Genomic DNA, 11,363 nt, shown 5'->3' with positions numbered 1-11,363 from the left:
AGAGTTTTCATTTGGTCTTCATAGCAAATCATCTCCACTAGACTTCTGTAAATCACAAAATAGAAGTGGGAGATTCCCATGTGCGCCGCCATGTGACTGGAAGAGGCAGCATGTCACGTGCCCTCACACGTCATCACTGTAATGGCAGCTTCCTTCGCACACTAACACAAGGAACAGCAGAGTTTTACCAATAGTTTACATTTCAGGGCTCGCTTCTCCAAGGTAAATGGTGAATTGTTTGATGTCAGTCATTCACTTTATGTGCTGCATGCTCAGAAAGCGGCAGTGTATTGTGCAGCCTGAGACCGAGACGAGTGTTATTGTTGTCGCTTGCATAACATGCGCTTGTTTTGATAATCGAGGAAGCGTCTGCGCGCACCACACAATATCTCATTTGATAAGATAGAGAAAAAAAAATGTATCAATGTGCGTGCGAAATAAATAAAACCAAGTATGTTTGCAGACTAATACCATTTCTCTAATCGAACAAATTGTATTTGGTTCAATTACGGGGTACTGCCACACCTACCACGGATAAAATATAATACAGATAAATTCTAACTATAGTATTGTTTTGGTTTAATTTAAGTTTACTGATGCGTTGTTAATTCATCGTACACTGCAGATCTTTCTTCTAAATAAATGCTCGCTAATTGACTGTTTAAATGTACATTGTTTATATTGTCGAACTGTGGAGACCGTCCACCCAATCAGCTGTCGATATGATAATTCCATTGCAGTGATTGGATGATGGAACAGTTACCTCTCGATGATGTAGCTTTTTGGCAACAGCGCATGTTATTTGTGAATGAATAGAGCGGCTAAAATATATATCCACAAAAATAAACTGTAATATAGGCCTATTTAAAATATCTGCGACTTCAGTTTCCTGGAAGCCCTACAAAAAAGCATTAAAGTAACCATACTTTACAAAAAAAGGCATAGTAAGCTATACTGGTTTATTAATACTGTAACATCACATGAATTACAATGTATAGTCTCTCATAGAAAATCAGAATCTTTATTAATTCAATCGTTTGAATCCTCCATTCTTTGACAACAATGACAGAATCTTTTATCTTTGAAAAATTATGTTTTTAGTGTTAGTCTTTTGTGAAAGGAATCAATAAAATGCTTCAATTTTGCATTTGGTAAAGTTTCGTAATGACAAAATAAGAAGACGTAGACAGTAAATCTTTAACTATGGGCTGGACGCATTGGGTTGCCACCTGAGAGACAGTCTGTGCAAGGTAAAGGTTAACAATCACATATCTTTCCAACTTTGAGCGCCACGTTAACAGTAAGACCTCAGGTTCACAGAAGGAAAATGGCTACAGGTAATTCACAGAAGCCTTTTTTACACTTATATGCACTCTTGCACAGCCAGAAACCATTTAACTTCTGTCGACACTATAATAACTTGTTGATTTCACGTCAATAGACTTGGAAATTGATCTGATGTCACTGAAGTATTAAAAAGTAGTCTAGCAGTGGTTTTAATATATTACAGTCTTATATCAAAGTTGAAAAATTCACACTCCTGTGAACAGATTTACTCAATTAATTGTTTGGTTCGCATGTACATTTTTATTTCTTTCACACAGGGATCATTCGACTGAGATTATAGTTGATTAGCATAGGCCTGAAAGTGAAAAGTTCATGTGTATTAGAATTAGATATCGACTAAAATATTACATTGGCAAATTACTGATTGTTTTTTCACTCTGTACTCATCATTGTGTACATTTTGCCACTTTCTCTCTGAACAGACGCTATGTCCCCAAAGATCTCGGTGGAGTTGCTCCGGCAGCTCCGGCAGGCCATGAGGAACGGCAAGTGCATCGCAGAGCCCATCCAAGCTTACATCATCCCTTCAGGAGATGCACATCAGGTGAACCTGCTCTAAAACACATGAGCTGTGCTACACTACTGTGAAACCTGTGTTTTATAAACATACAATCTGTGTTTTATAAACATACAACCTGTGATTTATAAACATACAGTCTGTGTTTTATAAACATACAATCTGTGTTTTATAAACACTCCACTTTATAAAAATGCTGCCTGTGATTTATAAACATACAACCTGTGATTTATAAACATACAGTCTGTGTTTTATAAACATACAGTCTGTGTTTTATAAACACTCCACTTTATAAAAATGCTGCCTGTGATTTATAAACATACAACCTGTGATTTTCAAATATACAGACTGATTTATAAACATACAACATGTGATTTACAAATATACAGACTGTGATTTATAAACATACAGTTTTTGATTTATTAACACTCCACCTTATTAACATGCGGCCTGTGATTTATTGAAATTCTGCCTTATAAACATTGAACTTGTGATTTATAAACATACAGTCTGTAATTTATGACATATTGCCTGGGATTTATAAAAATTCAGCCTAATAAATATTGAACCTGTGATTTGTAAACATACAGCCTGAGATTTAAATATACAACCTTTGACTTCCAAATGTACAGACTGTGATTTTTTTAAAAAACATTTGATTCCACCGTGTAAACATTCAAACTGTTATTTAAATATACAACCAGTGTATTCTAAATATACAGACTGTGATATATAAAAATACTGCATGTGATTTATAAAAATACTGCATGTGATTTATAATAATTCTGCCTTATAAACGTTTAACCTGTGATTTATAAACACACAGCCTATGATTTTTAAACATACTGCATGTGATTTATGTCCATTACAAGTGTGGTGTGGTGTGGTGTGGTGTGGTGTGTCTCAGTTGTGTCGTTTAATTTCTGTGATTTATAAACATAGAAGCTGTGTCCCAAATGACGCACTATACACTATACACTATGCACTATACACTATGCACTATGTAGTTTAGTGTAAGTTTAGTACAAGTACGCAATTTGGGACGCACCTACAGTCTTTGATTTATAAACATAATAGCCTGTAATTTATAAACACTGCATGTGATTTATAAACATAATAGCCTGTAATTTATAAACACTGCATGTGATTTATAAACATAATAGCCTGTAATTTATAAACACTGCATGTGATTTATAAACATAATAGTCTGTAATTTATAAACATACTGCATGTGATTTATAAACATAATAGTCTGTAATTTATAAACATACTGTATGTGATTTATAAACATAATAGTCTGTAATTTATAAACATATAGTCTGTGATTTATAAACATTCCAGCTTATAAACATTCAACCTGTGACTTTTTTGAACATTCCTCCTTATAAACATTTAACCGGTGATTTAAATGTACAACCAGTGAATTCTAAATGTACTGCCTGTGATTTATAAAAATGCTGCCTTAAAAACATTCAGTGTGTGTGTGTGTGTATAGTGTGTAGTGTCTCAGGTGTGTAGTGTCTCAGTCGTGTTGAGTCGTTTAATTTCTATTGTGTGAGTGATGGGCTTCCCTCACCCCCTCCTTTCTAGCTCTGTGATTATGAAATCTCCTCTGATTGTGTGTGTGTCTGCGTGTGTGTGTGTGTGTGTGCGTGTGTGTGCGTGTGTGTGCGCGTGTGTGTGTGTGTGTGTGTGTGTGTGTGTGTGTGTGTGTGTGTGTGTGCGCGCGTGTCCTCCTGCTGAGTGTTTTCTTTCATTCTGCTGGATGGTTAAATTAGCAGTAATTAGGACTGATTGCTGACAGAGCTGATCTCACTTTTTCCCTTCGTCTCTCTCTTTTCCCCGCTGCATCTGTCCATCCTGCAGAGTGAATACATCGCTCCCTGTGACTGCCGTCGGGAATTCATCTGCGGATTCAACGGTTCTGCAGGTGCGTGCAGATGTTGCTCTAAGTTTATTGAATTTTGGGATCTGCAGGATTCACTGTTACAAAATTGCAATATGACAATACCCTCTTTAACTGGGTCACAGTGGAGATTTATCAACTATACAAACATCACAGTTGAACACACATATTGGGACAATTATGTTTATTACAAGATATAGATTACTTGCATAAATAGAGATAAATCACAATCAGACAATATAATCCCAGATAAACACACACACACACAATTATCGACATTGCAACTAGAAGAAGTGCCGTTCACCCCACCTCAATCTCATTCACCCAAAGGATGGGGAAGTAAAACGGGGATATGAGGTTCATATGTTATGACTATGAAAGACCGCTTGTCATGCATGATTTTTAGCTCATTGGTGTGACCAGATTTAGTTTTGAGGCACAGACTCATTCAGGAGTGGCTTGAAGCATAACCCAGCATCCCTCATATACTACTATAATAATTATTTAATAAAATAAACATTTAATAAAAAAAATTTCACAATAATAATAACTATTATTATTACTATTATAAATTGTTATTATTATTATAAATTAACAACAATAAATTAAAAGTAATAATTTAGAAAGATTTACTTTAATCTATTTTTAATTAGTTTTATATAATAATATATTATTATTATTATATATTAACAATAAAATGTAATTGTTGTTTATTATTATTAAGTGTAAATCTAATTATTATTGTTAATTAATATTTTATAATCATACTATTTATTTTAATAATAACTATTATTTATTATATTCTTACATTTAAATCAAAGTAATATGATTATTATTATTATTATTAATTAATATGTATAATAATAATAATAATTATCATTATTATTATGATAATAAATTATTATAAATTAAGAACAATAATTTAATCATTTAATAAGAATAACAGTCATCTTAAATGTAATTAAAAATTTGAATAACAACAACAATAATAAAAAATAATTGTATTATTTAATATTTTTTATTGTTTTTTAATTGTAAATCTAATTATTATTATTATTTAATATTTTAATAACAATTATAATTATTATTATTATTTTAAATGAATTCTTTTAATTTAATACTAATTAGATTTTTTTTTTTAATAATCTCAAAATAACAGAACAAAAGAAGAACATATTTTTTGAAATTTTATTTTTTTTAATAATAATAAGTGCTTCTGGTTTTTGCTTATATTTCTAATAATCATGTTTGCAGGCTGTAGTAAAGCGACTTGATTAATGCTGTGTGTGCTTGTTTCAGGGACTGCTATAGTCACAGAACAGCATGCAGCTTTATGGACTGATGGGCGGTACTTCCTGCAGGCCAGCCAACAGATGGACAATAACTGGACTCTGATGAAAATGGGTACAGGGCATGTTTGCATAATTTTATGACATGCAGTTGCTAGGTCATTACATTTGTTATCAGATTGCTGCCATTGGAAGCAAGTTGGCCAAGCTGCTGCTTTTCATGCGCCATTACAAAACATTCATCAGAATATTTTCTTGAATTTAATACTGAGCCACATTCCACTGACTTCACATAGATCAATCTTTAGGTTTATGTCGATTAGATTTGCTCAAAAGAGCAATTTGAATATGATTGTCATTTTGTATGGCCAGGACTGAAGGAAACACTGTCCCAGGAGGACTGGCTCATCAGCGTTCTCCCAGAAAACTCCACAGTGGGAGTTGATCCTTGGATCATTGCTGCCGGTGAGGATTCAACAATAACACCTTTGAATATAATGCACACAAATATGTTCATCCATATTAGTAGAGGCATCATGCAACTTTTTATTTTAGGGGAACATATTATTTACATATGGGTACAAATATATTTTAGTGAATGTAAATATATTTTTTAAGTTAATTCATATAAAAAAAATATATTTTAACTGTACATAACTGTATTTATATATTATTTAAATAATTAATTGTTTAAATGGCTTGACGCTTCTGCATATTAGTTAGACTATTAGACTATTAAAATAATAGATATAGTTATCCATACAGATATTTTCACTTATTAGTGTGTGTGTGTGTATATATATATATATATTTATTTATTTATTTATTTATTTATTTAACTAATGAATTTGATTACCATTTTATTAAAATTATGAATTGTTTTTAAGGGCATGACACTTCTACATATTCTGGAATATTTTATTTAAATAATTGTATTTTTTTTTTTTTTTTTGAAAGGATTTTAATAATTAAATAAATATTGAAAATTATTATTAATTGTTGAAATAGGCATAACGCTTCTGCATATTAGTCTGAGCTATTGAAAATAATGAATATGGTGGTCTATACAGATATTTTTATCCATATTTGTAGGGGTGTCATGCAACATTTATGATATTTTTATCTAAATTTGATTTTACTGTTAAAATTCATTGTATTAATATTTTACATTTAAAGTATTTTTTTAATCATTTTTATAACTATTTTTTAATTATAAATATATTTTTTAATGGGCTTGTTGCTTTTGCATGGTAGTCTGCTTTTAACTGGGTAAAAAAAAAGAGTTTTAGTATTCAATTGTATATTTCATTGTATTTTACTTAGTTTTAATTATTCATGATCACTGAAGCATATTTTGATGGACTGTGATAGATTAATCTGTTAGAATATTTTCTATTGTGAAACTGTGATAGATTGAACTCTGTGAACTCTATTTTTCAGTTGACTCTTATGAAAAGATTTTAAATGAAGTAAGGCCAGATCTAGTTTAATCATTTTTATCTAAGGTAAAAAAAATATATATACTTTTTTAATCTCTTTTTCGCCATGAATGGTGTTAAACTGTAAACAAACAAAGAAACAAACTTAGTTTTACTTTACTTTACTTTTACTGTGGTTGCAGTCAGAGAAATCATAATTATTTGACTTGTAGTACGTCATGTGGTGCATCAGCTGTCTGTGATTGTTTGTTCAGACCAGTGGAAGAACATGTCTAAGGCTCTGAGCAGTGCGGGTCACTCTTTAGTCGCGGTGCAGGCCAATCTCATCGACGCCATCTGGGAGGATCGGCCGGCTCGGCCCAGCACCAAACTCATCGCCCTGGGGCTCAAATACACCGGTCAGCACTTCTCAATGGAGGATAATAATTACACACTATATATACATTTGATCTTAAAGGGCAGTCATAAAGTTTGTGCTGCTGAACATTGAGACATTTTTTTGTTGCTGTTTCCCTTGTAGGCCTAACCTGGCAAGATAAAATTACAGCTCTGAGAGGAAAAATGGCAGAAAGGAAGATTTCCTGGTTTGTGGTCACGGCTCTAGATGAGATTGCGTGTACGTATCAGCGTACAGCACGGTTTGTGTGTGATTTTAGCGGTCAGATCACGACCCAGCCCTCGTTCTCCTCTCCACTTTCCTGTTAACCCCAGTCAGAGAGCTCTTGAGTCAGATTAGCTTGTGTTGATGTTGATAATTATAGACTTGATTGCGACATTTGGTAAGGTGAAAGTCCTGGAAATGTCTTCACAAACATAGTAAAATGACTTGTGAGATCATTGAAATGATTACTGAAGGATCATGTGACATTGAAATGAAATCTCACTTTCTCTCTCCAGGGCTTTTTAACCTGCGCGGGTCAGATATTGAATACAACCCTGTGTTCTTCGCCTACGCCATCATCGGCATTAGCAGCATAAAGTAAAACTTGCATTCCTGATTCCTCACTTTATACTGAAAATTTCCCAGGTTTCAAAAACATGACCCGTGCTCATTGCTGTCATCTGGTCCATGTGTTATGTTAGATTGTTTGTGGACAACAAGCGTTTGGCTGACCCTGCGATCCGGCAGCATTTGGAACTGGACAGCCCGAGCAAACCGGATCTGACCGTACAGTGCTTTCCGTACGAGTCCGTGTTCTCAGAGCTGAATGCGGTTTGTGCGGCGCTGGCGCCGAAAGATAAGATGTGGATTTGCGACAAAGCCAGCTGCGCTCTTACACAAGTCATACCTAAGGTGAGTCAAGATACTTCCGAAAAATCCAGCTCAAAGGAAGCATATACAGGGAAAATTAAAGTGGTCCCAAAATTGTCCCATGAGGGACGCCACATACAAAAAGGGGCCTATTGGGAGGAAATATTCCCTATATTCACGGCAAATGTATTATCCTTTAGGATAGGAAGTAAACCGCTGTCATTTTGCCTTTTTTTTGCAATTTGACTAGGTTGCTGTGCTCAAAACTTGTAAAGTCTAGATATAAAGTCTAGATATTTAAGTGTTTAAATATGATTAAATATAATTAACTAAAATTAAAATTGATTACAACTGTAATTGTCCAGGCCCACAGAGCTGCGATCCCATACACACCCTTATGTCTGGCAAAAGCCGTCAAGAACCCCACAGAGATCCAGGGCATGAAAATGGCACATGTAAGTCCACGTGGCTAGAGATATTCCAGAAATCTTCAACTTTTTTTGCCTAATTAATCACAATATTTTTATTATCACAGATCAAAGACGCCGTGGCGCTGTGCGAGCTTTTTGCCTGGCTGGAGAAAGAGGTATCGTTATAATTTATATAATCCTGAAATTTATTCAGGAAGACTTTTCTCTGTTTTTCTACCTTATTGATTGAATGCTGAATACATAACGAAAGTATAAGAGTATTTGTCATTTATATAGATTCCCAAAGGTACGGTCACAGAGATATCAGCAGCAGATAAAGCAGAAGAATTACGCAGGTGAGTCGAACATGCTGCATTTGACCTGCAAAAAGAACCAAACAATGAATTTTTCCACACACATTGACTTAATTATATTTTTATATAATTTTATAAATAAAAACAGTATCATAATACTAATGCCATCGTTGCCAGTGCGTTTAAAAAGCTGCATTACTTGCTGTTTTTCTATTGTATGAGATTGTGGCGCCACCATCTGGTGATCTGTGGAACTGCAGACACTGAAGCAGCAAGAAAATCTGCTTTCAATTGAATTTTTTTTCTTTTTTGTCTGTCTAGTCAACAGAAAGACTTTGTTGGGCTGAGTTTTCCTACCATCTCTAGCGTCGGTCCAAATGGGGCCATAATACATTACAGGTGGGTTGCTGTGACAGTATTTAACCATGCATTTAAAGTTGTTTTTTTCTAAATTGTCTCTTTCTGATCTATCATTTAATCAGGCCTCTCCCAGAAACCAACAGAACTCTTTCTCTTAATGAAGTTTATCTTATTGACTCCGGCGCTCAGTACAGGTAAGTACACAAACACTGCAGGCGCTTCATTTATTTTTTATTTATTTAGATATGAAAGAATTAAATAAATGTGTTAGATTATATATATATATATATATATATATAATGACATTTTTTATCTTTGAAATCCAGAGATGGAACTACAGATGTGACTCGTACAGTGCATTTTGGGACCCCATCTGATTATGAGAAGGTAAAACATGTTTTTTTTTATTTCCTTCAAGATCAAACTCTCTCCTTACTTAATAGTCTAAAAACTATCAGAACAAAATATTTGATCTCTACAGGAATGCTTTACATACGTCCTAAAGGGACACATCGCCGTCAGTGCTGCGGTTTTTCCCAATGGTACCAAAGGTACGTCCTTAAAATCAGAAACTTGAAGTTCGGTTTGTTTTGGAGCAGTTTGAAGCGCTCTAATGCTGTGTAGAGTGAGGTAAAGAGAGGCGTTTGGTCTCAGTGGACTGTGCTCTTTTCTACAGGTCACCTGTTGGACTCGTTTGCTCGTGCTGCTCTCTGGGACTCTGGGTTGGACTATCTTCATGGTACCGGCCACGGCGTCGGATGTTTCCTTAACGTGCACGAGGGTCCGTGTGGCATCAGCTATAAAACCTTTGCAGACGAACCTCTGGAGGCCGGAATGATCGTCAGCGATGGTACAGAAACCCACTTACTTTCATTCTGGATTTATTCATTGCAGTTTTTAAGGATCTGAAAGTGTTTTAATGCTCCTTTTTTAACCAGTTTCTGTACTATTGTAAGGCGGTATTATTGCAACTCTGCCTCAAATGTAGTTAAAGTTTACTGTGAAGTTGGTTCAATATATTTGAGTCTTGTGCATGTTTTATTCCAGAGCCCGGGTACTATGAAGATGGATCTTTTGGCATTCGGCTGGAAAACGTTGTCCTGGTCGTTCCCGCAAAAACCAAAGTAAATACTGCATCAAACCACTCCATAATCAGTTTATATTTATGCTGAGAAAATACATCGATTTTCTGATACAGATCATTATAGGTGCACAAGGTCAAATATTTTGACACATTTATGTGGTGCTTTCTCCACACCAGTAGGTGTCAGTATTGATTCTAAGACGTAACAGCACAAATTAAACCAAAAATGATTTTATTCACTTTTGAGAGGTCTGAAAAACAACATTTATAATGTCAGTATATCTATAGGAACTGAGGTATTCTGTCCAAATATTTGTTTACATGATGTTTCCTCCAGACCAATAGGTGTCAGTATTGAGTCCAAGACAACAAACTAAACCAAAAATTATTTAATGCACGTTTGAGAGGTCTGAGGTTCGATATTTCAGCTTTTAACATCATTTTTTTTCAGTATAACTACAGGAACAGAGGTAGTCTGACGTTTGAACCCCTCACCCTAGTCCCCATCCAGCTAAAGATGATCAACACAGACCTGCTCACACAGAAAGAGGTAAGAGCAGACCGATGGATACTGCCATTGGGTTGCAATGGCCGTCTACTTTATCTAGAGGTTTTTTTTTTTTTTTTTACATAAATATAGTTAATTTTTTATATTATTAGTGGTGGTGCTTTAATTAGCATGCTAACAGTTTGCTGTGTTTTAGCAACAAGGCAGTTTGTACAATAACTATGAAAAAGTCTTGCAAACATTTTTTGTAAGTGTTTATTTAAAAAATAAAATCTAATAACAACAACTGAAAAGAAAATGATTAGAGATGCCTAAAGCCCAAAGCTTACTTCAGTTTTGATGCGTACGCCATTTGATAACGTGCCCGACACATTAGAGCACTAGAAAGTTATATTTTTGTCCAGTGTCTGCGCTATTTTGCATACAAACTTGTAAAAACCCAAGTATACGTTAGGGCTTTATGCTTGAGACAGCTATCAACAACATTTGAATGCATGAATCCTGTAAACCTCTATGAAAATGCTTTCGTTAAAGCATGAATTGCTGTAATAATACATACATGTCATCCTGCAGCGTGATTGGGTGAACGACTACCACAGGAAATGCCTGGAGACGATTGGAGCAGAGATGGAGCGGCAAGGCAGGAAGGAGGTTCTGGATTGGCTGATCCGGCAAATTCAGCCGATTATCTAAAAATGTTGTTTACAGTTTTTCTTTTTTTGTCATCGTTGTAACGATCGGTCGTTCTCTTTCAGTCTTCGGCTCGATCTGCTTTTCTGGTGGATATATTTCACTTTCTGCATCTTTTGTAACGTACACTTTCAGCTGTTTTATGCGCTAATTAAAAACTGTGTGGAAAAAGACACACTGCCTTTTACTTTTGCTCATCCCAAGGAATAATTCATCCAAAAAATTATTTACTCAAGTTCATGTTCTT

The 11,363-nt window shown here is 34.6% G+C and overlaps 1 protein-coding gene and 1 long non-coding RNA gene across 3 annotated transcripts in view; one reads left to right on the top strand and one right to left on the bottom strand.

Annotated features, from left to right (window-relative positions):
* LOC309475549 overlaps positions 1-11,363 on the bottom strand; it is a 209,829-nt gene that overhangs the window by 97,005 nt on the left and 101,461 nt on the right. The window lies entirely within an intron of this gene.
* xpnpep1 (X-prolyl aminopeptidase (aminopeptidase P) 1, soluble) lies at positions 113-11,289 on the top strand. 2 transcript variants are annotated; one of them, XM_082138281.1, is made up of 20 exons: positions 113-222; positions 1,770-1,891; positions 3,731-3,794; positions 5,070-5,174; positions 5,432-5,524; positions 6,753-6,896; positions 7,019-7,114; positions 7,396-7,477; positions 7,582-7,792; positions 8,116-8,205; positions 8,286-8,336; positions 8,458-8,516; positions 8,796-8,873; positions 8,957-9,028; positions 9,161-9,221; positions 9,316-9,385; positions 9,511-9,684; positions 9,882-9,958; positions 10,370-10,468; positions 11,000-11,289. In XM_082138281.1, the coding sequence occupies exons 2-20, from the start codon at positions 1,775-1,777 to the stop codon at positions 11,117-11,119; spliced, it is 1,863 nt and encodes a 620-aa protein (XP_081994407.1). In that variant the 5' UTR covers positions 113-222; positions 1,770-1,774; the 3' UTR covers positions 11,120-11,289. The 2 variants fall into 2 exon arrangements, with proteins under 2 accessions (XP_081994407.1, XP_081994406.1); XM_082138280.1 differs by lacking the exon at positions 113-222 and adding an exon at positions 988-1,337.

Source organism: Leuciscus leuciscus (genome assembly GCF_965113295.1).
Source record: "Leuciscus leuciscus genome assembly, chromosome: 15".
Taxonomy (NCBI): domain Eukaryota; kingdom Metazoa; phylum Chordata; class Actinopteri; order Cypriniformes; family Leuciscidae; genus Leuciscus; species Leuciscus leuciscus.
This window is presented reverse-complemented; position numbering and strand designations above follow the sequence as displayed.

Bases quoted from the DNA above. Each gene is read 5' to 3' on its own strand.
- xpnpep1 (XM_082138280.1), top strand. The intron at 7,478-7,581 runs GTAAAACTTGCA...GTGTTATGTTAG, and splicing joins ATCGGCATTAGCAGCATAAA to ATTGTTTGTGGACAACAAGC. The intron at 9,029-9,160 runs GTAAGTACACAA...TTTGAAATCCAG, and splicing joins GACTCCGGCGCTCAGTACAG to AGATGGAACTACAGATGTGA.